Source organism: Chiroxiphia lanceolata, chromosome 10, assembly GCF_009829145.1.
Source record: "Chiroxiphia lanceolata isolate bChiLan1 chromosome 10, bChiLan1.pri, whole genome shotgun sequence".
Taxonomy (NCBI): domain Eukaryota; kingdom Metazoa; phylum Chordata; class Aves; order Passeriformes; family Pipridae; genus Chiroxiphia; species Chiroxiphia lanceolata.
In genome coordinates, this window is record NC_045646.1 from 24,995,671 (window position 1) to 25,021,577 (window position 25,907).

The 25,907-nt window shown below is 44.4% G+C and overlaps 1 protein-coding gene across 3 annotated transcripts; it reads right to left on the reverse strand.

Moving 5' to 3' along the window:
• Positions 1–1,675: 1,675 nt before the first annotated feature.
• On the reverse strand, positions 1,676–17,555 carry PLEKHB2 (pleckstrin homology domain containing B2). Of its 3 annotated transcripts, none has more exons than XM_032697528.1 (8): positions 17,490–17,555; positions 14,476–14,523; positions 13,722–13,874; positions 12,881–12,983; positions 11,958–11,997; positions 9,688–9,777; positions 7,847–7,961; positions 1,676–5,789 (listed from the first exon to the last, which is right to left on the reverse strand). In XM_032697528.1, exons 2-8 carry the CDS (start codon positions 14,510–14,512, stop codon positions 5,653–5,655), a joined length of 675 nt encoding a protein of 224 aa, XP_032553419.1. In that variant the 5' UTR covers positions 14,513–14,523; positions 17,490–17,555; the 3' UTR covers positions 1,676–5,652. The 3 variants fall into 3 exon arrangements, with proteins under 3 accessions (XP_032553419.1, XP_032553421.1, XP_032553420.1); XM_032697530.1 differs by lacking the exon at positions 17,490–17,555 and adding an exon at positions 17,369–17,389; XM_032697529.1 differs by lacking the exon at positions 17,490–17,555 and adding an exon at positions 14,640–15,260.
• Positions 17,556–25,907: the final 8,352 nt, after the last annotated feature.

Below are 25,907 nucleotides of genomic sequence, written 5' to 3' on the forward strand. Positions count from 1 at the left end.
TACTTTGCAGAATGCATAGCTAACTGTGATACCTAAAGGGTGTGGAAGATTGGGCGGTATCACTTTGAATCCCATAGTCAGTCAGGTTAAGTGGAGCATTGTCAGTCTGAAACTTTGCTAACCTGCATCTCAAAAAGTATCATCAAATGGCTCTTAAACTTGAAATTATTAATGCAGATACACTGGAGTTTTTGTTTGCTCTGTGAGTCCTGGAGCCTTTTAGAGACGCCTCAAAGACTCTGAAACCGATGGTGGTGTTCGATCATAGGTTGAATTCAATGATTTCAGTGGTCTTTTCCAACCTATTTGTTTGTGGGATTCTGAGATGCCCTGTGGCACTCGAGAGGCTCCAAGCCAGGTGTCAGCCGGCTGGGCCCAGCTCAGGTTTGTGGTTAGTGACTGCTCACAGCATAGGAGTGGGGGGACACTTTCAGCTCTGCTGAGATGGAGGGAACAGTGACTGCTTCACGCTCACTGCAATGTGTTGTAGTAGAACTGCAACAGGAGAGAGGGCCAAATAAAGGTACTCTTAGGAGTATAAGCAAGTTAATTACTGTCGTTGCATTTAGTGACCACAAACGGGACAAGGAATGCAGCAGAAGGGAAAGCAGGAACAGAGTCAAAGCCTGTTCTCTCTTCCTGTTGGCCATTCAGGAAGCTGTGGAGCTGCTAAGCCTTGCTCAGCAAATCGAGTTCTCTAACTTGTTCTGGTGCAGAATTTCAGTAAAGGTGGGCTCTGGTGAGCAGGGTTAAGTGTACATGCTGCACTGCTGAGCCTCGTAAATCCGTCATACAGAACTGATGACTGACAAAATAAGCACAGTCAACATAGCATGCTGGGGAGAAAAGCAGTGCATACTCCTACATTAGCTGATGGTTGAAATAGCAGTTTTGTTTTCATTCCTCCCCCCATTTAGTTGCTAAAAACCCACCACCCCTCAACAGTAAAAACAAAATGTGCATAAAGCAGGGATAGGGGTTTACAAAATGTACTTTGGTCCTTCTGACTAATAGTTTAATTCCCTGCAAACAGGCAAGATTTTTTGCCTTTAGGAGGTGGAACTAGTTGTGGTCATTTACTGTCTTTGTCAAAGCAAACTTATTGATTGTACCCAATTGCTCTGAAGCAATTCATAAACAGGAAATACTAACACAGCAACCAGTAGCTTTTTGCCCAGAGCAACATCTGTGCTCCAAACAGCTTAGAGTAATACAAAACAGTACAAATCTGCTGATAACACAGTGTCAAATGGTAAATCTGGATCAGTGTTGCATATATCCAAGATTAAGCATTTCTGAGTCAAAGCCTTCAACTGCATTAAAAAAGAAATAGGCCTTAATACTAATCTTGGTATAGTGGTGTTAGCGCAGAGTTACTTTGCTGATTTCAGACATTACATCATGTTTATTAAATGGTAACTGAGATGACTGAGGTACATCAGCCTGAGCTCGAACTCCAACAGACACAGTTGTCTTAGTTCATTTTTCTACCAAGTCAAGTCACCCTTGTAGTTGCTTAGGAAAGACTGGAGTGGCACAGAATTTATCCTTGGCAAGGTTTCCTTGCCAAGGAAACCTCCTGTAAGCTGACTACATGTTTGAAAAACATACCTGTCTAGTCTAACCAAATGAGAAATGTCAGATAAAGGCTAGTAAACATATCAAGACAAAACAATTACACTTAAATATGAATTTTATTTCTAAGGTTATTTTGCTATAAATTAATAATGAGAATGAGGACATACAGTAAAAGCAGCAGTAGATAGAAAGTGCACAAGAACATAAAGACTCTGGGGGGAAACATTTGCATGCTGCCCTCCGTGACTAACACGTATCTTAGTCTCATGTTGAGGAGAAAAAGCCACAAACACAGCTGAGGAACACGGGTGTGAATTTTCTCCTCTACTCAACTCGCTTAGCTGGTTCTATCACCTACTGAATCTTCACTGAAGAACAAACAAAATAAAGCCAGTGTTGGATGACATTCAGGGTAGTTCCATCTAGGCACAGTTTGGAATGTGCTTCGGCCTGGGAAAGATGTGTCTTTGCTGGAAGTCAGTGCAGTTGCTCTCTACAGAAATGCTTCCCACTCCCTCCTCTCTTGTTCATAGGCCTTTACCCACTCACTAGAAGAGGCTAGCTCTCTAGCCCCCCAAGTTCATGCAAAAGAAGCCAATAGCTATGTTTTCACATGTAACTCAGAATTTGGGAGGGGGCTCTGGTTCACCTCTTTAGTGTGGTCAGACTTATCAGAAGACTGAGCCTTCCTATGCCCCTCTTGGGAAGCCTGGCTCTGTCCAGCTGTCCATAACTAAAAGCCCAAAAGTAACTAGTCACAGATGACTTGTGACCTCTGTAAGCACTGACACAGAACCCTGAACGGACTGTCACTGCTATACAACAGATTTATCCTTACCCCATAGTGCACACTGCACAAAAACAGTGGTACTGTAGTACCTGTGGACCTCCCACAGCTTTCGGGGGGTCAAGTATTGGGCACCAGGTAGGAAAGCTTGTGCTTGGATACTATGCAGGTATAACTGGAATTACAGAGTCATGAATAGCACCGTTCAGAAACAAACAATATCATTTCAATTTGCTTTGAAAATGATCTTGCCATCCCTGCTGCCTCTTCCCATCACTGTGGTACCACCTTGCATGGCAGAACCTTGCATGGCAGTGCCTTCAAGCCCTGAATCCCCTCTGGCCCTGCTCCTTCTGCTCACACCAGCTGCAGATACATGAAGTACTGGGCTGGACAGAGTCACGACTGTGTATCCAGCCAGACATTACTCCAGATCTGACCAAACCTCCACTCTGTTCCTGAGCAACAGGAGACACAGCTACGTCTTCAGGAAGCAAGTCTGAGCTTCCACAAGCTCAGGTGGCAATCCCTATGCTGTGGCTGTGTGCACCAGGACATTGCCACTTGTGTTTCTGCAGAGAGATCAGAAAGGCTGCAAGTACCTGCATTTAGATAACTGTGATCTTGAATTTATGCTCTAGCACAGTTTTGTACATTTGCTTTCTGGCTTCTAAATGCCTATGCTACCAAGATGGAAAAGTAGCTCATGACTTTTGTATAAAAGCAGCCTTTTGTTTCCAAGATGGAACTAGACACTTTGGCTTCAATTTGTAATGTGTTTTTCCATTTAGAAGGGATACGGTTATTTTTTTAATGGAAAATTACTTCAATTTGAACTTTAAAAAAGATAATTTCCTGCTTTGAATTCAACCCAGGAATGTTTTGCAATCAATAGTCTTTATTTTATATACTTCAATTGAAGAAACTGGGGACCTGGACAGAGTTATCTCCTGAAAGCACGAGAGACATGTTCCCCTGCTGTGATCATCAGCTCTTGAGGAAAAAAAACACCAAAACCCCCCAGATGATTCACTTTGTGTGACCCCTTCCCAATCATCACAAAATTTAAAAAAATCACATGATGTTCAATTGTTTTATTCTCCCCCACTCCTCACAAGTTAAAAACCACAGAGGGAGAAGAGGAGGTAAAGATATTCTGCAAAACTCGTTATATTGCAAAGCGCAAACGAAACAGCAGCATAGACTTGTAATCAACTTCAAGGTTATCTCAAGGATTAGAAAAGGTATATGTTTGTTCACTTACATTCCAGTCACCATCCCTTTCTGACCTCAAGGGTACCAGGCCTCTAAGAGACCTTCAGTACTGTACCCCAATTTCTTTTGGTTTAGACTAGCAATAAGAAACTTCCACTTTAGTCCTCTTTTGCACCTCCAACAAGTCCTTTCAGTACATCCCACTGGCAGAACATGTGCAGCTGTGTTAAACTGTGAAAGGACATGCATGCACATTGGTGTACAGCTCCAGCCAAAGTCTCCTGAAAGCAGTTTACATTCCCTGCATTAGACCCACTCTTAATAATGCAGCCAAGACTACATCTGTCTGTTTACTTCCAATGATTCCAAGTGGTTTAGTTGGTCCTAAGAGTCACAAAAGCTTAGTGCTTCCCCTGGCTGCTACCCAAACCCTTGTCCAACCCTCTGTTGCTTAAACAGGTAGGATGGAGCCCAGAGAGCTTTAGGATGAAACGGAAAAGGTTGGGACTTGATCTAAATTTATATGGGTGCAAGTTCTCATCTATTTTCATCTTTCCTGACATACCTGAAACCCCGTGAATCATAAGGAAATTAACCTACTTCTGAATGAAAGCATAAGAAAGACTTAACATTAAAACAATACGAATACAGAAAGCTAAAAGTGCAAGTATAAAAATAAGTCCTCTTACTCTAAGAACTCAGGCACCCTGCCTCTTTCACCTGAATAAGAAAGCAAGTGCATTTCTTCAGAACTTTCTTTCCCCTGCCAAGCACAGCTCAGCATGGATTATAACAGGATGGGTAACAGGCCACGTAACACACAAACCAGCTGCACTCCAGCTGACAGTCATAGCACAGCAGCCTGCAGGGGCACACTGTGTGAGGGAACCAGGCATACAAACAAAGCCAGCCAAGTTCCTTGGAGTGTTTTCCACAACAAGTCAGGAAGGGGAGAGGAGACCTGCTGAATGTGAGGGGGAAGTGTGCACAGAACAAATCCAGGCTCAGCTGTGCTCAAAACTAGTTGCAAATAAGGAACCTGGTTAAGGAAACCTTGGCGGCTGCAAGGCAGACACCCCATCCTAACCCTGGCAAGGCAGCTGATATCAAAGTGCTTGTGTGCAAGGACTACTTGTGCTGCTTGTCTCTGCCCTCCTGACTGTTCCTGCCTGCAGAGGAGCTGGTAGCCCCAACAGGGCAAGGGTTGTCCACATTAGTTCTCCTCCTGCAGACTCTGCAGAGGGACAGCAGTGAGGAGCAGACACTGCACAGTGCCCTCTTCCTCAGCAATGCAGCTGGTGCGGTGTCTGAGGCGACTGCTCTATGGACAAGGAAGACCACGTGCAAAGTAAAGATCTGCTGCTTCCATCTGACCAGAGAAGAGTGGTTCAGGATAAAGAGGGAAGTGGAATAACAAACATTGGCCTTCCTTGCCACTGGTCATTCACATTTCTGGGAGAATAAAAGAACTGAGGAGTGCTGCCGCCTCTTAGTGGTTTGCTTATGTGTTCTCAAAGACAACCTCACCTAGATGGTGTGAGAGGCAGGTACAGGACTCCACCTAAGAAAACACACTACCATCTGCAGGCAAATCTGAAACATCCTCAAGCACGGCAGACTACCTATAGCCAAGGAGTTTCTGCTGAGCTGTATGTTTGTCCAGGGAATGTTTAGAAGCCAGTAGTATGTATATACTAATGCAGGGCTCCTGTAAACCTCTTGATTGGACCAGATCTTAGACCACCCAAAAAATCCATTTTTTTCTATGGTGTTTACAATAACAGTCTGTTCATAAAGCAGGTGACTGTTGACTGCTACCATGTGACATTGGTGCTCATATTGATCCTTATAACTCCAAATATCAGAATTCAAGAGCAGCACATGCCATCTCCAATCACTTAACTAAACGGTGCCTTTAAACCCTCATTAAGACAGTTAAGAATCAGTTATTAAGATGTCACTACTGAAAAATAACTATTGCATTTCTTAAAGTTTAACAGTAAACAACATTGCCAATATATTATTGCACACAATAAAGGTTTTTGGAACTACAGAGATAAGGAACGGGTAACCTAGAAGACCCAGAACAATGATCCCAGGGCCATTCCAGTTGCTGCTCCAGCAAGCATTCCCAGAGCAAGATCTCCATCGCTGTCACGGTAACGCTCTCGAATGATGACATGGTTTGCAGGAGGTTGGCCATAAGGTCCTAGGAAATAAGAGATTGTTAGGAGGAGGGCAAAAGAAATGTGTATCTAAATACCATGCATTGCAATTCATCCTCTTCCTTCAGCTGAACACTACAGTGATGACTACTACTAGAGAGGTAGAATCCATTTCTGCTTTGGACTCAGCCTTCACATTAATTAAATAAGTCCAGGGGCCTAGCAACACTTCTAGCCTTGCAAGGGCTTAATATCTGTGAGGAAAACTCATCACAAAACTGAACATTGTTCTGCAAAGAACTTATGAATTGCTTATATCATTCTATCAAACACTTTGTGGATTTAATGAAAGAAATGGGTCTAAAAACTTATTCAGCCTTGAAGTTACAGCAAAGAGAGTAGTTCCCCCCCCCCCCCAAAAAAAAAAAAGAAATCTTTGGCAGCACTTAAGCCAGCAGTTTATCAGAAACTGTGTATCAGTTATTTACTCTACATTTACTGCCTAGTGCTTCAATTCACCCTTCACATCCTGGACTGATCTGTGGTGTGGTGACAGCTGCTACATTTCTTTTCAAACTGGCCCAGTAGTAAGGAATTACCTAAGACTCAAGAAACCACCAACTGATCGTTTTTCTGCACCAGACTTGTACAAGCCTCACCTGTCATGTTTTCTGACTTAGCTCCTACCTGCAAATTAAACATAAGAGTACTGCTCTCCCTTCCAGACATTTCAAGAATATTAAATACTCTTGAAAATCCCACAATGTTTTTTTGCAACAAATTGTGAAGAAATCCAACTAATACAACTGGAAAAGGTTTTCGCTGACTCTCAACGACGCATGACCTCATGAGAAGAATTATGTCACTTCAGAGAATGAGCAATGGAGCCCAAAGTACAGGGGTTTCAGTTGGTTGCTGGGGTGAACCTGTACCCTAAGTTTTAGTAGCAGTGACCCTGGTGAAGGAAAACATCAAGCCTTGGTTACTATGCCCAACCTGTAACTAGTACCTTAACACAGTGGACTTGCAAACTGTTCAGGAGAGTTACTGCTTGATGCTGCATCATTATTACACAGGTTTCTGAGCCTTGATTTACTTGCTGGAAGTTATTAAAAACGGTTCTTGGGACTTTCAACAATCTGCTGCTTTTCAGCTGCAGAGAACCAACAGAACCCACCTTCCTCTGTGTTTGCATGTATATATTCTGTATCATCGGACTTCACTAACTTAGATGAAGAAAACTTTAAAAGTTTTAGACTGATGCACCTCCCTTGTAATAAAAAATGGAAAAGGCAAGTGAAATAACCTGACAAATGTCAAATGGAAAACAACATCTCCCTCGAAACTGGAAAAAAGTCTCAATAGATATTCTTGTTTGCGAAGCCAGATCATAAGCAATTAGTAAGTTAAATCTCCTCGTTTACATTACCATGCTATTCTAAAGCCCCAATTCTGTAGGAATGGGGCTCCCTATGCAAAACTAACCCTAAATTAAGGCAACTACAATTAAAAGCACACCTTACAATTTTACTCTTTCCTCCTTCAGTTACTGGGCTTGAAAGCTATATAAAAACCTGAACAGAGTAACAGAAGATTTCACAAGGCTGAAATGCTGCCTTATAGCAATTCCAGCATGTGGGGAAGGAACCAGCTACAATCTTGCTTTGGGAGTGGATTTACCTTTGAAACTTGCATTTAAATAATGAAGCTAGATATAAGAGCAACAAATTAATGAAAAGCTCCATCAATGGAGTACTGAATCACAGAATCACATCTTGTTCTGGCTCTTGTACCTTTCCTTAGAAAGCATGCTAGTTAGAGAGTTCTGTGTACTTCAAAGAGAGTTTATGAAGTAATTTAACTATGCTTTGATCACAGAGGGAAGGTTAAATCCCTTAATACCAAATTTCACTGCACTTGGATTGTTGTGAAAGGGTGAGAGAACTTGGTTCCAGTTACAAGTTCAGGTTTCTTTCTTTATACCCCTCTGTTGTGCAGGAGTGGTGGCTGGTAAAGGATGGTGATTAATAGAGTTAAAGCCAGAAAGACTGACTCAAATGGGTTCTATGGGAAGGTGAAGGATGTGGCTGACACTAATTACCTTGGTATGGATACTGATAGGGAACAGCATAGGCTTGTCCATTGGAGGCGTAGAAGAGCTGAGGCCCCACGGGGGGATATGCACCGTTGTACTGATCGTAGCCATAGCCATAAACCTGGGGAGATTAAACATGGCCATTACACAAGTGTTCTTTGCTGTGTAGCCAGTTAAGCATATTGTTCACCTTGCCTTCCTTTCTAATGTAGTTAGAGGTTCACTAAAATATCCAGTCTGTATATAGCCTGTCTACTCCCTGGAAAGGATTCAGAATGGCTGCTTGAAAAAAATAAGTGCTCCTAAGCAGCATTCACTCTCTACTCTTCCTGGATAGGGAATGGCAGAGGCAGGGCCTGAATCGTCAGGCAGAGCCATAGCAGCCTTACCACTTTCTCCTCTCTGCCCTCATGCCAACAATGGCTCTGGAGAGCTTGGAAGTGCCAGGAAGACAGAAGTTGACCCCAAGAAACCCCAACCAACCTTCCTCTAGCACACTGCAAGATAATGTCAGGTTTAGAACAAATACTCTGTAGCCATATGTTTTGGAAAGAATTTTGTTCTCCAAAAGGGGAGGCCCACAGAGGAGGCTTCCAGCACCACATCTAGTTCTTAACAACTAACAGCAAGGGCTGGAGCAGAGCACCTGTAGTGTAAAAAGCAATACTACTCCAGACTATCCCTGCACATCAATCAGAACATCCAGAAATCCCCAATTGATTCTGCCCCAGGGCTGCTCCTTCACTGCAAAAGAACTGTGTATCCAGGAACTGGAGTTATTTTGTTGCCATGACATCTTGAATACAACAAAATCCTTCTGTGTTAAAAGTGACAGCTCCAGTCATTAAATCCTATTTTTAAAACTCCTGATCTGATATCTTTTCAGTGCTTACACAATGTGAAAGTGTAGTCACACCTTCTTTATGTTAGAGGCTGCATGGCTAATATCTTTCAAGATTAGCCAAATAAATTCTGCCCTGTCTCTAAGAAGCTTTATTTTCTAAGTTCACTGAGCAGCCATCGCTTTATACACCTCCCAAACAAATCTGCCTCGTCCCTTTCAGAGGAATTCCATCTCACATAAGTGACAATAGACAGTTAGTGCCTTACTCTCTGCTGTTGTACAAGCTTTAAAGCTGGATATGACAACTGTGGTAGTTTGGTCTGGGCCTTCCTTGGTGACCAGTTTGTAACCAAGGAAGGGTCCAGATTTACCCAGTATTCCCTACGATTTTTACATAAGCCCGACTGTAAGAAGAAAGGAGGAGAGGCCTTTGCTCTCTTTCCTTCCGGCGGCTTGGAGGTGCAGGTTCCCTGCTGCTGAGTCTGTCGGGCTGGGGAGCGAGGCCTGGTAGGGCCTTGTCGACCTTGGGAGGCGAAGGTTGCCGGCGATCGGTCCGGAGCGACTCTCGGTTGTCCCAAGGAGAGTGGTGGGATATTTCTTTGCTAACTCTTTAGTTACTAGATCTCAGGCTACTGATTGGGATATATATATATTTTATTTTGGTTTTGTTCCCTTTCCCTTTCCCCTTCCCTTTCCCTTGTGAAATTGTATATATATTCCAATTCTATGTAACTGTAATATAGGTGTAAATATATTTATATATATCACTTTAGCTGTCTCTCTCTTGTTTCGGGTTTTCTTAGTTGTCTTTTCTCCCTCTCCTCCCTGAGGTTTTGGCGGGGGGGACAACACTTCTGGTGGTAAGGTTTGGAGACTTGGCATGGAGCCAGCTTCAAACCATATCAACAATACAACTCAACATTTTGTGTATACAGTCTGAGTGCTTGAAGGAGGCTGCTTCTGCTGCCTCACTCATTTTAATGTTCCTGACTGCAACTCTTACCTCAGGTGATGGTGTGGCATAAGCTGTGTAGGGAGGAGGGGCCGAGGAAATGGCTGTCTCGTCATACATCACATCAGATCCCACGTAGCCCTAAACACCATGGAAAGATAGCAGTTATCACCTTTTCCTACAGACTGGCAGCTGCAGAAGTGCAAGGATTAAACTTGAAGACCCCAAAGCAGAAGTAACCTTTAGCCATGCTGCATGTTAAGAAAGCAGTGAGTACCTTAAAAAGGCTGCAGAAAGAAAGTACCTGGAGAGCAGACCTGGGAGAATACAAATGCCTGATCAACCACAGGAAGGAACAATAAAATTTCTCCCTCTGTGTGTACACACACAAGCATGTGTGTACACACACAAGCATATGTGTACATGCAAGCACACTGGCTCCTTCCATCATTTCATAAGCTCAGATTTAGAAATTGCCCCCTTGTTCATCCTCTATTTTCAGATAAATAAGTCTTCCCAACTAAGCTGGCTGCATCCTGGCACCCTAGAGTGGTATCACCAAGTTCCGCAAGAGCAGATAGAAGCAAAAAATGCAGCAGCCAAAAGTGGCACCTGAGGCAAGAGTGATAACTTACTTGAATCCATCTAAAAGGAGCTCTCAAAGATAATTAAGGTTCTTACAGTACCTTTAGTATTCTTGCCCCTAATATCTGAAACTACAGTGATGCTCTTAGTGCCCTTTCTCAAGACAAAATGCAGCTTCCTTTTTTAATTCACAAGTGAATGCTTCAATAACTCAATAGCCAATGTTCTATTGTCTCCTGGACTAATGAAAGGCATTTGAGAGCATACTATGGTTATATCTCATGTCAAACTTATGGTGGAGATTCTAAGGATTGCTTGAAACACACATTAAAATACTCTTTGAAGCGGTGTTTCCGTCACCTGAGGAATCAGCTCACATCTTATCAGTAAAGGTGTCCTGCCACAGGGAGCTCTGTACAAACATCTGTAAATGACACAGTTCTCAAAGCTAAGGTCACCCTGCTATTCCAGTTAAGTCAGGAGGCACTGCTGGATGCCTGTAATTTTTGAAAGCTGTGTCAGACACCTACAGATGGACTCAAACCCAGTTACCTGGTTAGTCAAAGTCCTTGTTGGAGACCTTTAATAGCTTTAAAAAAGCGCTAATTTATGATAGTGCTTGTGCAGAGAGCTACCTGCCCTACTTTGAGTAGCAGGGGCCTGCCTTGGCACTGCCAAGTCCTGAGCCATCTGACAGCTGCATCAGAGGCATGGAAACAGCAGCTGAAACCAGAAGTCACTGTCTCACACACAGGTGAGATAAAGCCCCTAGAACTAGAGCAGACACTCCACGAGTGTTGTGTCCTCTGTGTGAGGACAAATCCTTCACTTCTCATCTAAGGCCACAGGAGGTGTAGCACGGCTGCAGTCAGAGGCAATTGTGTCCAGGGGAGTTTTGCCATGACAAGTGTTTGCTTTGGGTATCCACAAATCTGAGTTATATCATCTGACAGATGCCTCAGTACAGTGGCAATGTTAATGTGACCCATCAAAAACCGAGATAGGTTTCCACAAAACCCAGCATTTCCCCTGAAACAGAAACACCTCGGGTTGGTTCAGTCTAGCCACTGCAGCGTACTCTGGAAGGCGGTCTAGAGGAAAAACAAGTTAGCAATACCCACAAGCGGATGGATGTGGTTGTCCAAATATACAGTTCTCTATAAGACTCACAGAAAGGATTTTATGATTCCTGATCCTCTCCACAGCTAACATGCCAATGCAGAAATAATATATCCTCCTCAGCATGGCTGCACTCCCCTCCAAGCATCTCTTGCTCCTCCCCTAGTCTCTGCCAAGAAGCATCCCAAGGTGTGATGGATGCACATTAACAAGCAGCTGCTGTGCACTAAGCTTCCCTTAGGACTGCACCCACCTGGGAGGCAACAAACACTAGGAGTGGAAAGTGCATTTTTACTGGTTGCTGAAGGCTTACTTGTTGCCTACAGCCTCATGCCAACTTTTCTTACAGAACAGCTTCACAAACATTCACTTCCAGAGAAATCATTCCCTGAAATCACTCATTTCCACCATGCCTGGACTTAGCTGCAAGGATGACACGTTCTTGGGATCCAGAGGATCATTCTGCTCCCCACCTACAAGCTTTACCATCATGCTCATGACCCTGTTTTTCTCTAGTAGAAAAGGATGGAAACATGATTTCAGAAGTAAACTGCTGGACCACACATTACACTGATACACTGCACCTCTATCATATAAAGTCTAGGTAGGACACTCACAGTGTTTGTTCTGGCATCCTGGAGAGCAATTTTCCATGCCCTGCAAAAAAAACCCCGTTGGTCAGTGGAACAGTGATAAAAATTAATGCCACCTTTTTCTTTTAGGCCTATGAAACAAACAAGGTTAGCAAGCAGAAGGACTGCAGAGTTTAAGACACAGCATGTGTCAAAGCCTGTTGATACACTAAAATGAATGCACAAGTGTTACACCAAGACTGAGAAATAATTACTTTCTTTGCAGAGGAGGAACAGGAGAAGGAACGGATGCAGTTTTGAAAGTCCTCACTGCAAGCACAACAGGGAGGAAATGTGCAGTCGTGCTTAGGATAAGATAGGAAGAGATGCACCAGGGAAGTTGTATCCCCTGCCTGAACAGTTCCTCTGTGCCAACTGGAGTGTGGGTCTTGATGCTGTTATTGCAGATGAACAGGAGGTCCATACCCCTTACACAGATCCTCCCATGCCACAGCCCTGGGAGCAGGCTCAGTGCACCTCACAAACTTGGCAAACACTGGTGATAGACGTTATCTAACTCCACACAGTCAAGCTCAGCTGAGAGTTCAAAAAAATGGAGTATTCTTCCTTTTGCTACTGACTGGGATGTCCTTGAGCTATGCAGAGTCATATACTACTTGAAGAATGGCACAAGTCTTGCATATTTATTGTATTAATCAGATCCTTCTGCTCCTCCTCATTCTTCAGTGTTTTCAGTGACTTAACCTGCAGTTAGTCTGCATGAGCTAGGCAACTTCTTAAAGGAGAGCGATGGGGTTTTTTGTCATTGAAAGGGTGCTTTTACTTGCTTGAAAACCTTCTTAAAACATGTCTCAAAGTTTGAAGGAAGGAAAACTATTAAGGAGAGAGAGATAAAGAGAGATAAAGGAGAGAAAAGCAGCAGAAACATTATTCTCTGGCAGACTTACAGGCAGTCATCTGCACTCTCTGCACAGAGGTTGACTGTCTTCCCATCACGGCAAACAATCTGCAGTAAACAGTCTCTCTGCTTCCCCTCTGGAGGCTGGAAATCTGAGTCAGAAAAAGAGAGGAGTTATGAAGTATCTATAACCAGAATTTCATGATCACATTTACAAGAAGTCAGTCAGTTTAAGCAACAACAAAATAAATTAGGGTCAGTTGTAGCTGCCTTCCATGGCATCAGAACAAGGTACAGAAGGAAACAACCTGTTCTTGTTCTTTACAGTGTCCTGAAAGTAAACAGCTCTGAACGCCTTTCCTAAGAAATGCAAGTGTCTTACAGCAGAACCCATCCATACTTAGCTAAAAGTACTCTCCAGCACCTATGTCCTTCCCTTGTGTCAGTATCAAGTGGAGCACTAACAAATGCTAAAAGTGAACTTAGGAAAAAACTCTGCTGAGGTTTCCCATTTCTAGTCCTGCCTCCCGCTCCAGCCAGCGCTATGGTTATGCCAGGAACACTCTATAATGGCACTCCATAATCACTGCTGTGAACATGCCATTCTCATCTGCATGCACCATACACTGTCCTCACTGAGTTCAAAGAGGAAGCACCAAACCCTAACCTAACCTATCACATGGTGAAACCATGCCCCGGGGGTCTGTAAAGGAATTTAGGAGTTGGTGGGGTTGGGGTTTTTTAGGGGTGTGGGGGGATTCAAGAACAATGAAGTCCCGCACTTCTTGGACATGTTTACTTCTGCAGTAGTGCTGCAAATGGTGTGCTGAGCAGGCACTGAAGGTGTAAAGAACCTCTGGATACACAAATCCTGAAGGTTTCATTATTACCTCGACATTCATTCCCCACTCTGAGGTTGATGCAGTGGATTCGCATGTGGATCTTATCTTCTAGATCATGGCGATTTTGATCATCGTAGAATATCAAACGGCCGTCAGACCACAGATCAAACCAGTTCTTCTTCCAGCGACGTAAAATAGTACCTTAAAAATCAGACAGTCACTTTTGAGGGCACACATTAGGGAGTATTTGTGTCCTAAAGTTAATAGAAAATAAACCAAGAAATCCTTCACAGTTGTCCCAGACATTCCAAGGTGCCAAGCAAAATCCTCTACTACAACATCCTCACTTGGGAACATTCTAGAATTGGGTTCCATATTTTACTTAGGATTCAAAGGAAAACTGGGTTTATTTTAAGTGCAAAACCTGACCCTTGAGTTCCAACTTGCTGCAGGAACAAGCAGAGAGCATGACTAATTGAAGACATTAAGTCAGGGTGTCAGGGAAAGTTTCCAAGTCTCCACTTATACAGAGCAGCATCTGAAGCTGAATGCCAGTCAGACATCTCAGATATGGTATATCCTGTTTCCCAGTTGTGTACCCAAAGGTCACATGGGAATGCTGTCATGACAGGTCATTTTGTGATGTGTCCCAGAACTAGGAAAAAAAAAAACCCAACCCAGGAACAAAAAAGCCCCACAGAGCTGGAGGCTTGTTTTAAGAAAACCTGGGAATTACTAAGCTCTGATGTTATCTGAAGAAGTCACAGTGGGGAGAAAAGGAGGAGAAAGACCCGTGACTTACTTTGCCGGAGCAGCCATCCGCTCTTCACAAATGCCATTGTTGCTTAAGCTAGTGGACAGAAGAGGAAGGTGAGGGGGAGAAAAGCAGTTTTCAGTATTTCACAATAATACATTAGAAAGAGGCATCTCAGTATCATCTATTTTAGCTGCATGTACCCAGCTCACCCTGCAGAGACACGGTGGATCTCAGCTGAAGAGACTCAGCAAGGCACAACCAGTATCCGAGGACTTTAGAAACACGGGAGAGTAGCGATCCAGTGGACTGCCAGAGACCACTTTAACTGGAAAACCCACTTGGAGCTACTGCTCTTAGAAAATGGGGAAGAGACAGACTGGAGTGACTGCTTCCTGACTCACCACCAGTTCCTTTCAAAGCTGTTCTCTCCGCATACGTGTACTTCCTGCATTCTCAAGTTACTAAGCACCGTCACTTCTACCCTACCTCTCTTTTTCTGTACTTCCTCTTCTGTGTTTTGCATTCACTGCCTCAAAGTCCAGCCAAAACAAAAGCTGACACAGTTTTATCTCAAACAGGAAGGAGAAAGCTGTTTTCATGACTTGTATTTCTTTCAAATCATCTCTAGCTCCCTCCAAGAAGAATTAAAACAAGTAAAAGTTAAGCCCATAAAGATTCTCATTTCTCCTCAGCTTTCAAATGAAGCCTGAAATGGGATGCCAAGGACTCTGCGTTAAATTCAGGTTATCACGCGTGACATTAAGCACTCAGCCACCACACTCTGGTTTATGAGCATGCTGAAAAAAAGAGATCAAGCATAGGATATATTGGAAAATGAGTTTTTATTTTATAGCCTAATGGCGTTCTGATTATTGTTTTAAAATGGATTAATAAAAACTCAACTATCTGGGTGCAATTGAACTAGAAAAGAACAGAAGCATTTTAAGTCTCCCTTGAGAAGGCTGCTTTTTAGAAATTATCTGCAGGGCCTGTAAGCCAGTATGAGAGACAGATACTGGAACCTACCAGATAACACTCTTCTTGTAGCAGCATAAAGGGGGGTGGGGGGTGGAAGGAGGCATAGTAGATTTGATAGACAGGAGAGCTCCTCCCAGATAAAGGAGTGTGTTTAAAGCTGAGCAGAAGGGAGAAAAAGAAGACAGTTTTGTAATATTCTAGTAAAATGTAAATTTAGTTACCATCCAGTTATTTTCCAAGAGATGCATATATGCCATTTACTGGGTATTACTTGGGGCTGTGTCCTCTTCAGAGTACTGGGCAACACTGTAGCACACAGGACTATAGCCATCAGGATTTCACATTTAAGGAGTGCCATATCCAGCACAGGCTCGGGTGTGATGGTGGAAACCACCTGCAGGTAAACTTTAGACTCCAGGATAAACCTCTTACTCCTGGCTTTTGAACCAGCTCACTGGGAAAACAAACATTTAGCTGACAGCCCACTGACATCCTGTCCTGCTTTAATCGTGGTCACTCTCTCCTGCACTGGGGTCTAAGCAGGCTCTTGTCACTTGTACAGGGAGTGAGCTTTGGAAACAGAGGGCAATTTATCTTCCAAAGTAACAATACGGTGCAAAGGACCTGAGTTTCCTCTCCCACCTCCCCAGTATATGATTACAGAGTCTCACAAAGGCTCACACAGAGAATGTCTCAGAGATATCTTGGGCTACAACAGCAAAGGAGGCTTCAGCAGCTGTACAGCACCTTGCATGTAACCTCAGATGCAACAACTACCTTTTCCCAACACAGAATTTAAGTGCTCAAAACTTCAGCTCTGGATAGTGAACAAGGAATCACACAGAACAATTTGTCAGCACTTAAAGTAGGAGGTGCAAAACAATTAGGTATTCTTCTCCAGTTCTTTTTAAGCACAAAGGCTCATTTGAAGTCCTATACAGTATTTGCAGCCCACCCACATGATGTTTAAAAGTGTATTTGCAGAGCTGGAAGTTACCCTGACAAGATCAGATGCATCTGAGTTAAACTAGCTCAGTGCCACCAAAATGAAAAATGGGATTTAACCAAAGATAGATCAGTTTATCACCAACCTCAATAAAAGTGCCTTGGTGACTGAAATCTAAAAGTGGTAGTGCTCTAAACTGAACTCAAGAGTAAATGCAGCAAAGGGGTGGGACTATTCCTTCCTGCTCCCTGGAACAGCAATTTTCTGCACAGAATATAACAGAGAATATCCAAGTCTTTTCGAGTTTCCTTCTTGTTCTCAAACCCAGTTGGCTGGTAGGAGAAACAAACTTGAAAACAAATTAAGTGTTTCTACCTACAGCTTGTAATCACTAGAGCAGTTCTGAATAATGCAGTGGACTTAAGAGTGGACCCGATCCTGCAACCTGTGGAGATGGAAAGGGTTTAGCCACAGAGACCTGGCCGTGGAGCTGAGTCCCGGGGACAAGCGGTGCCCACAGACACCTCACTGAGACTTTATTCCCAAACTTCAGGTGGAGCTCACGAAGCTCAGAGGAGTGTTCAAACGTAACCCGCGTCCTTCCCCTTTAAACTGAGCAAGTTTTCTATTTTTGGAGCTCCCTGGCTGTGCACCAGCTGCGCGCAGGCCCTTTCCCCGGGAGCTGTCTGAGCTTTCCGAGCCGGTGCTCGGCACTCCCGGGGCTGCGGCTCCGCTCCAGCCCCGCCCGGGACTCGAAGGGCAGTGCCCGGTGCCCCTCTCCTGTCCCCCGGGGCACAGCACCCAGCACAGCCCCCTGGGCCCCGGGCCCGCCGGGGCGGCGGCCGCTTGTCCGCGGGGCTGGGCTGGGGCACAGCGGCGGCTCCGCTCCGTGCCCGCCGGGCCGGGCCGGGCCGGGCCGGGCCGCGCTGCCCCCAGAGCCGCGTCTCGCCCTCCCCGCTCCCGACGCCGGGCCCCGGCCGCGCTCCCCCTTCCGGCCCGGCCGGCCCCGCTGACCTTCGCGGGGTCCGGGCCGGGCTGAGCCCCCAGAGCCCTCGGGCCGTGCCCGGGCAGCGCCGCCCCCACCCCGCGGCCCCCGGGCGGTGCCGGGTCCCCGCCGCCCCCGTGCCCCCCGTACCTGCCGCCGCCGCCGGCCCCGCTCCGCCCCGGGCAGGCCGGCCCCTCCTGACGTCAGCCGGCCCGCACCGCCCCGGCCGGGCCGCTCTGGCCCCGCTCCCCGCTCCGAGCCCGGGCCTCCGGCGGCGGAACGTGCCCGGCCCCGCGCGGACACAGCGGGAAGGGCCGGGGAAGGCGCGGAACCAGCGGGGAAGGCCAGGAAAAGCTCGGATCCAGCAGGGAAGGCGTGGGGCGGGATGGTGACCCAGTTCCCGCTAATGCCTTTCCCCGCCACGACGCGCGGTTTCCCGGCGCTTTAAATGCGTCTCCTCCTGCCCGGGTCACAGCCGGCTCAGTGTCGGCCCCACCGCGCTAAGTCACTCAGGCCTTTCTTTCTCTTCGACATTTTCCGATCCCACGCCATAGCACCACAACAGACAGTGGCAGCCGCTTTGTTGGAGCAGTCACGCAAGTGTTGGAGGTCCGTGACCTCTTACATAAAACAGCCACAAACTGCGGCTGGGCGATGCTTGGCAGCTCCACTCTTCGGGTCAGTGCTGCCCGCACACTGCTCAGCCTTCGCTCATGGGGAACGCACTGTGCCACTAGTTAACCACCTTCACAATTCAAACTGTGTTTCCATTTCTAACCTAAAGGATATGAGATAGTTGCTGTCTAAAATGAGACAAACTTCTTATGGAGATGTAATACTTCCCCTGGATAATGGAACTTCCTATTAGAACTCTCCCCAGCCTCATCCTGGTAATATAGGAGGGAATACCACTCCTATAATCATAGTAAGTAAAAAGAAAAAAGGACCATTCATTTGTTTGCTTCAACCAATCTCTGTTTTATGACTGGATAATACAGAAAAAATATTCATCATAGTTACAATTTCACTTAATCTGTCAACAAGCTCCTCTACTTGCTCCTACCCATCTACTATCTCTTCTTGAGCACAACAGCAGTTCTAACTAGAAATTACATAGAAAGCCTGTGACACTGTACTTCAAGGCTGTAGCGTAGCCTTTACTGTGATGTATTTTCGAAGGACTATAAAAGCAGTGAAGGCAGAACAGGAGGGATAAAGAGAGATCACCTATCTCTGAACAGAACTGCGGGTTTCAGAAAGCACCCGTAAATGAGATTTGTGTAGGTCAAATTCTTTTTATGTAGGAGTCCTTTCTTTGAGGCTAAACCTGTCACCTTTCATTGCTGAAAAAGTATTTTCAGAAACCTGGAGGTATTGGGTTGGAGGTGGAAGGCAAGACAACCTGTACATCGGGGTAGGGACCAGTTTTCTTCCAGAGCAAAAACTATTCCTCTTGAGGATTTTGGAATCACAGCAGATCCTCTTCTCGGTGAGCAGTCGCTGGGGACAGCTGCCTTTCTGGCATGTCTTCAAAGCATTGTCTATCTGGGTTCATATAAAACTTTAGTTTTCAGATTAGGTTTAAAACTATTTTAACATTCATCAGGAAACTGTTATGGTGTTTCTTGAATGAATTCTCTCCGTGGGCACAGAGCATCAAGATTTAGTTTAGTAGCTGTTTGGGACCACCTCCTAAACTATTCCAACCCTGGATACTCAGTTAGGGCTGTGAACCCAGCCTCAGGACCGTTGCTATGGAAGTTCTGTGCCACACAGATCCCATCTGAGGCTGCAGGACAGAGGCACAGATCCAGGAAACACCAGATCTTCAGCCTGCCAGAAACTCAGGCATACGCTGGAAAGCCATGCAAACATCTCACAGGGTTATCATAGCATTAAATTCTGGGATCTTTTGAATTAAACATCTTGGGCTCTGCATTTGCTCAGAAAACTTTGATCAGGGAGTTTCTAATTAGCTGTGCTGCAGAGCTGAAGGCCTTAGTCTTAGTACCCTGAGCAAAAGAACTAGAATATTTAGGTGAATACTGTTACAACTGGGGATTTTTTTTCAAGCTGTTTGCCAGTGAAATGTGGGAGTGAAGGCTTTTGTTCAAATTTTCAGCCTATTCATAATTGCACCTTCAGTTTGGTGACTTCCAAAGCATGGTATAAGATTCAGCTCTCACTAACAACTTTAAAAAAAAAATGTTTGGAATGTTTCAGAGTTACCAAGCCCCCTTTTGTAACCCATCTTTTAACTTTATAAGTTGTAGTTATAGCATACTGGTTAAAATTCAATTGGCAAATTAAATTTCTGAACACTTAAGAAATAGCTATTTGGAAAAATGTATTTGGAAAAATTGGTAACTTCTAATTCTTTGTCATAATGCAGCTGACAAAATGCATCTTTTCAATACATGCTAAATTTTGACTGCCATGAACATAAGCATTTGAATTCTCACAGTCATTTGAGGGTCTTCATCACTGAAATTTAAATTTCAAATTCCATACTTTGGTTCATAAAACATAATTAGACTCTAAACCAAGCAGAGTACACATTTGCATTAAGAATAAACAAATTATTTTAAACAAAACACATGCCAGCATTATTAGGTACCGTAATTAATGCTGTCAATAATACTACAACTAATAAAATGTTCAACCAGGCTAAAAAAATCATATTAAGAATCAGCATTGCTTGCAAGATAATGAAGTGAAAAATAGTAAAATCAAGAAAATTGGACTAAACAAGCCTGCTTGCAACAGAAAGATCAGGAGAGCTGCTGCTGGAGAACACCTCCATAAGGAATTCAGAGAATGAGGACTCCAAATGTGGTTATTTATGCATTGATTAGTGTTTCAAAGCTTAAATATGAAGGTTATGGGCAACCTGAAAGTATTTAGGCATTAGGTGAGAATAGCAGAGCAGAAGATAGGTCCAAAAATAAACCAAGCTTGATTAAGTGTTTGGGAAAATAACCCAGGTTGCAATATTTTTTACATAGCCTATAAAGTTTCCCTGATGAGAGGGAGATGGAAAAGAACATATTTCTAGTTTTTCAGAAGGTTATATTGTCTTACCCATGTGTAAAATAGTCCTAAATGGAAAGGTAAATAAATCATAGACTTGGACAAAAATCTTTATCCGGACTGCCTTGTCTCCAGTGAAAAGACTGTTGGCTTTCAGCTCCTACCATTATGTGGGGAATACACCTGCACCCCTGATTAGGATCCCTTGGCCCGTTTTACCGGCAAAAAGGACCCCGTGCGATCGGTTTCTGTCACACTGTCACAGGAGCTGAGTGTCTCCTTACCAGCTGAGGGGTGTTCCTGTGGTGCCGTGTGAGGTCCAGGATGGGATGCAGTGTGCAGGCAGAGCGGGACAGCCTTCCCTCCAGAGAACCACAGACAGGTCTCCTAGCAGGAGTATTGTCTTGCACGTGAGGGGCTGAAGTGACAGGCACAGATTTTTAAATTGCTTTGGGTTTTATGCCACACAAATCTGCAAAACAGAATGTATCCAATGTAGCAAAACATAGCAGGTGGCTGCCAAGCACAGCACACCTGTGTAAGGTATCTGAATGGGCACTTTGCTTGCAGGCTGCACAAACGTCCTGCTCCGCCTGAACACAGGCAGTGCTCAGACCCCAGGAGCAGCACTGACTGCAGCATGTGCTGACAGCCAAGCTCCTGGGGATTGTGCAGGCACCTGGGGACTACAGACAGGAAGGGCTGGGCCACTTGTCTTCCCAGCTGTCATTAGCCTTGAGGCCTGGATTTTGCTAAAGGTGATGTGAGCAACAGATGTGTTGACAGAACAGAGAAGCAGTTTCAGAGCAACTCAAGAACTCAGACACCTTAGGAAAGGTGTCTTTTCTTAGGAAAATCTGTGGGCTAAGGCTTCAGAAGGATTAGCTCTAGCATAGTGAGAGCAGGACTGAGACTTGCCCAGGTGCATGAGAAGGCTGTGGCAGAGGTGGAGGATGCTCTTTCTTGCTCTGTAACTGAAACCAGCTTCCTCTCCTTTGCCTTCCTCTGGCCTGCAGTTTGTGGAGCACTCCAGACACCTCAGTATCCTTCTGCAGTGAAGGGATCTCTCCAGACACTTACTCCAGAGGAAACAGCATGGAGAGATACAATCAAAAAAGACGTGTCCACAGCTTCCTGGTGCCAGGCAGTGCAGCTCTCCAGGCAGCAGATTGCAGAGTACACTGAGAACAACAGACAAACAAAAAGGCCAGCCAAAAGCTGAGGAATTTTCTGGGTGAGACTCTGGGATTTCATTGTCAGCTTCCATTGTTCAGATCTGATTAAAAACAAACTGGCAGGAGAAAGACCACATGCTTATCAGACACTCCTGCAGGTCACGCCACTAGAAAGCCATTTCACTGTCAGTGATGTGGCCTGTTTGGCAGGAACAGAGTTTTGGATCTCACTTCTATTTGTAGGCAGTTTTGAAAAGCACAGGATTAACAGGGATGAGCTGGGTCCTTTGCAACTTGCAGAGAAGTTCCTGTCTCATCGCAGCCATTCTGAAGAGGAAGAGAAAAAAACCTTGTACAACACATTTCTGTTTCCATTAATAACTGTGTTTGGGTCTGCCAGCCAGCATCAGTGGGAGGGTTTCCCCTGAACTGTCTGGGCTCTGACTCTCACCTTTCCTTTATGTTGCCTGTACTATTCCATTAGCATTTAAAGACAGTGCTACGTGCACAAGGGAGAGGATTCACAGTCACAGCCAAAAGAAAGATGTGTCAAGCAAAGGGACAGTATGACTTAGACAGTCACTTAGAAAATCTGTGCCAATGTGATGAAACACCTCCCATTGCCAAGCCATCAGATATTTGTGTTCCCTCATCAGACTGCCACAGCCAAATGGCCACCACTAGGGAAGATCTTATGTTCTGATCTATGATTATATTTGAACCTTGCTTCAGTTACGTGCTGCTTCTTAGCAAAGATTTGGACTTTGGGAAAGGGGTTGACTTTGGAAGAGCTGTTGATGAAGGGGCATCTGTTTTGCCTAATTTCATTCTTGAAGCTTGCTGGAACTGGTAAGTTAAAAGTCAATTCCCTCATCTTGTTTTGAAGACCTGGTTCTGTGTTGTCTTCAAATGCATATTGAGCCTACCCTCTTAAACCCAGCCTGCCAAACCCTGCAATCAGTGGAAATCATTGTGTCTTCAGAGGCTTCTGCATTAGGCCCTATATTTTTTCCCTTCTCTTCCAGCAGTCAGATATTAAAACACTTTGACACAAAGTGGAGGATGACTATCCATTGTTTCTTGGGAGTTAGTGTGCTGTGTGCTAGCTACACTGACATGTGTAGGACATGCTTGTGTTTGACTTCTGCTTTTCCTAGGAACAGAATCCAATATCTACCTCTCCCAGAAGCCTCTGCATGCCTTTTGATTAAGCAGCAGGAGCTCTGGCTTAGAGTAGAACTCCTTGACTGACAGTATTTTATTTTACAGCTGAGATCTGCTATACGGTCTGGAGGTGTTCTGGGTTTCTCCAAGTGAGAACAAAAAATGTGGCAGTTACTCTTCAGAAACACTGACCTGAAAGGGGGCCAGTGCATTCCTCATGCCCAGACACAGGTACTCTGAATTCTGTGCTAGCAGTAATTTCTGCCAAGCTCTGTATTCTCACCAAGGTCCTCTGACCACATTGCAGTACAAGGGTTTTTACACAGCATAGTGCCAGTTGTTGTTGCTAAGATGAGCCAGGAGTAAATTATCTCCTGCCAGAACAAGGAAAAGACCAGTGTGGAAGTGCCTCCAAAGTGTCGCTGTTCATCTACCCTTTTGTATTTAGGTCTCCTGAATGGTCATTCTCACTTACTCTTATTCTTTTCAAACCTTCACTCTGTCACTTCTGGGACTCGGTATTTATCTTGCACTTACAGACACATCAAAGCAAAGATGTTTTGGGCCTGTGGGCTGCAAGAAGAAGAACAGAGAATTCAACACTCAGCATCAGCATCTCACTTGTAGAGTTAGGAGAAGGAGGTGGGCCCCTGAGGAAGTAGGCAGGAAAATGAATTCTAAGCATGACTAGAAATTGCATATCAAGCTGAAATGTTCCATACATGAATCTGACTGGCATGCATAGTAGTTCCCTTCCAGCCTGTATCTAAGTTTCTCTCTTCTAGAAAGGCTGAAAAGGAGGGAAGTATATGCATAGGCTGAACTAAGAAACAACCCTTCTCTGCCTCACCACTAACATGACAGAACAGGGTCTGGCAGCCTAAACTTTGCTGAGATTGGATTTGAATCAGAGCAGAAATTTTCTCTCCTTTTACTTCCTTACTGTGTTAGGTCTGTAAGTGTTTGCAGATTGCTGTAAAGTGCCAGCAAAATGAAAATTGTGAAGATTGCAATTTGAAGCACTTGAAGGTATTCCCCCCATGTTAATGTGTCAGGCCAGCATTGGAAGAGACAGCCCTTAATTAGAATGCAGTGAAAAATACTACAGAATGCCTCTTTCTGCAGTAGTCTGTAAATCTAGAGAGGATAATGCTCTCCATACTGTATGTTCTTTGCATATACAAAAGCTTAAGAGACAATTACTTGACAATTTCTACGTACCTTGCAGAAAGCATTCACCAGAAAACAGTGATGGGAACAATCAAGCTCCAGGCATGGAGCCAACATGCAACTGATTTTAACAGTGTGTGGATCAACTGCTGAAAACCTCATCTGTAGAGAACAGGCTTCTGAGTGCACACTAAAAGCTCTTTACATGACTTGACCCATGATCTAACAACGACCAGAAATGGAAAGTTCTGTTGTTTGCATCATAGTAATTCCAGAGGCTTGGCGTCTCTGTGCTCTGTACGTACACAGACAGAGGCAGCCCTTCCTCCAGGAACATTTCATTTCACAGAGCTCTACAGAAGGGTTAATACAACCCATCTCTGGAACCAACTCACCAGATAAGCTGCTGTTTACTTACTTTGAACAGGTTGATAAGTTGGCTCCAAAGCAGAAAGCTGTTTTCCAAAACCATGCAAGCAAGAAAAGCAGATAGAGTGATTTCAGGGATTGTGGTTTCACTGTGGTTTTATTGTCAGCCGTGCCTGTATTTCAAGGTGCACCATCTGATTTCCAGCTCTGCAATAAGATTCAGCCAACATCTATGGCTTCAAAGAAATTATTTCAGCCAAAGACATAAGAGTTAAGGCCATATTTCAAACATTCATTTTTCAAGTGTCACTTGACTTTGTCACTACAAAGCTTCAGAAAAATGTAAAATCTGTGAGACATGAATTCTTCCTGCTCTGTTTTGTGTGGTCTCCTACACACACAGGGTCTCAGCCAGGCCCTACTGTAATAGAAGTAAGAGTAAAAAATATTGCAGAACAGGCACCTATAAAGTCTAAGGCATATTTAGAGAGCTTATATTCACTCAGAATTAGCAGAGATCCAGTAGTCCTAATTCAACATGTAAGAAGTGTCTGCTTCAGGTATCGCCTTTGCTGGGACTGTTCAAATTGATAAGTGTCAGTCCTGAATCAAAGCATTAGACCAGTGCAGGGGAAAAAATATCCCCAGTCCTCATGTTCAGCAAGGATTGGCTCCTGTCAACTGGCATTTGACAACACCTCAGAGACTTGGAGCCAGCAAGGAATCTTCATGTAGGAAGTCCAAGTATCCATTTATTAACGTTCCTTCCACAGCATTTACAACAAACACATCAACCCTAAGTTTTCTGGAGCTCTAATGTGCTTTTATCTAACCAGATCAAGCTTTAAAGTTATAATATTCTACCCCTAAATAAAATTCCTGGCATGACAGAACCTGAAAGCCCTCAAATTGGTGTTGAGACTCTCGCATTGCAGAGAAAGTATTTTAACTGGTGGTTTTGATGCAGTAGCGTAGTGAGTAATTCCTGACATTAACTGCTTCTGCTCACTGGCCATTCTTTAAAATTTTAAATTCAAAGGGGGACAGCTTTCTGGAAGATATGCTGTCAAGGTGAAGGGAAACCTGCTGTATACATGGGTGAGCATGTAGTGGACTCAGAGTGTGGAAGTTCAGATTAATTGAGTGTGCTTTTGGTTTCAAATGAAACGAGTCCATGAAAATAATCACTAATCTGGAGACACTTAATTTCTGAGTCCCTTCATGGAGCCCTTTTCTTTGCCAGCCACTGAGCAGGTGGTAATTTCTCTGCTGACAGGGCCTAAATGAAGCCAGCCAAGTTATAATGTGTAATAGGATTTCCTGGAAGCTTCCTCAGGCTGTCCCCATTTGTGTAGCTGGAAGCGCAGACTCACCAGTTTATTAGGTGCCTAAAGAAGCAGTTAGGAATGAATGTTATAAATAATTCAGGCAGGTGCATCATCTTGCTTCTTAACTTTCTGAGGCACTTTTCAAATACCTCTATGGTACTAGCTGATCCCATCAAACTTCAGAGCTTCATTTAGGCACTGGGCCAGGGATGTACTTGTTTTAGATTCCCTCTATAATCTCTTGAGGACAGAAAGGCCTTTCCAGGGAATGCCTCCACCCATCTCAACTTCAGTCACTCTTTAGGGGTGCCATTGTCTCTCCATTGAATAAA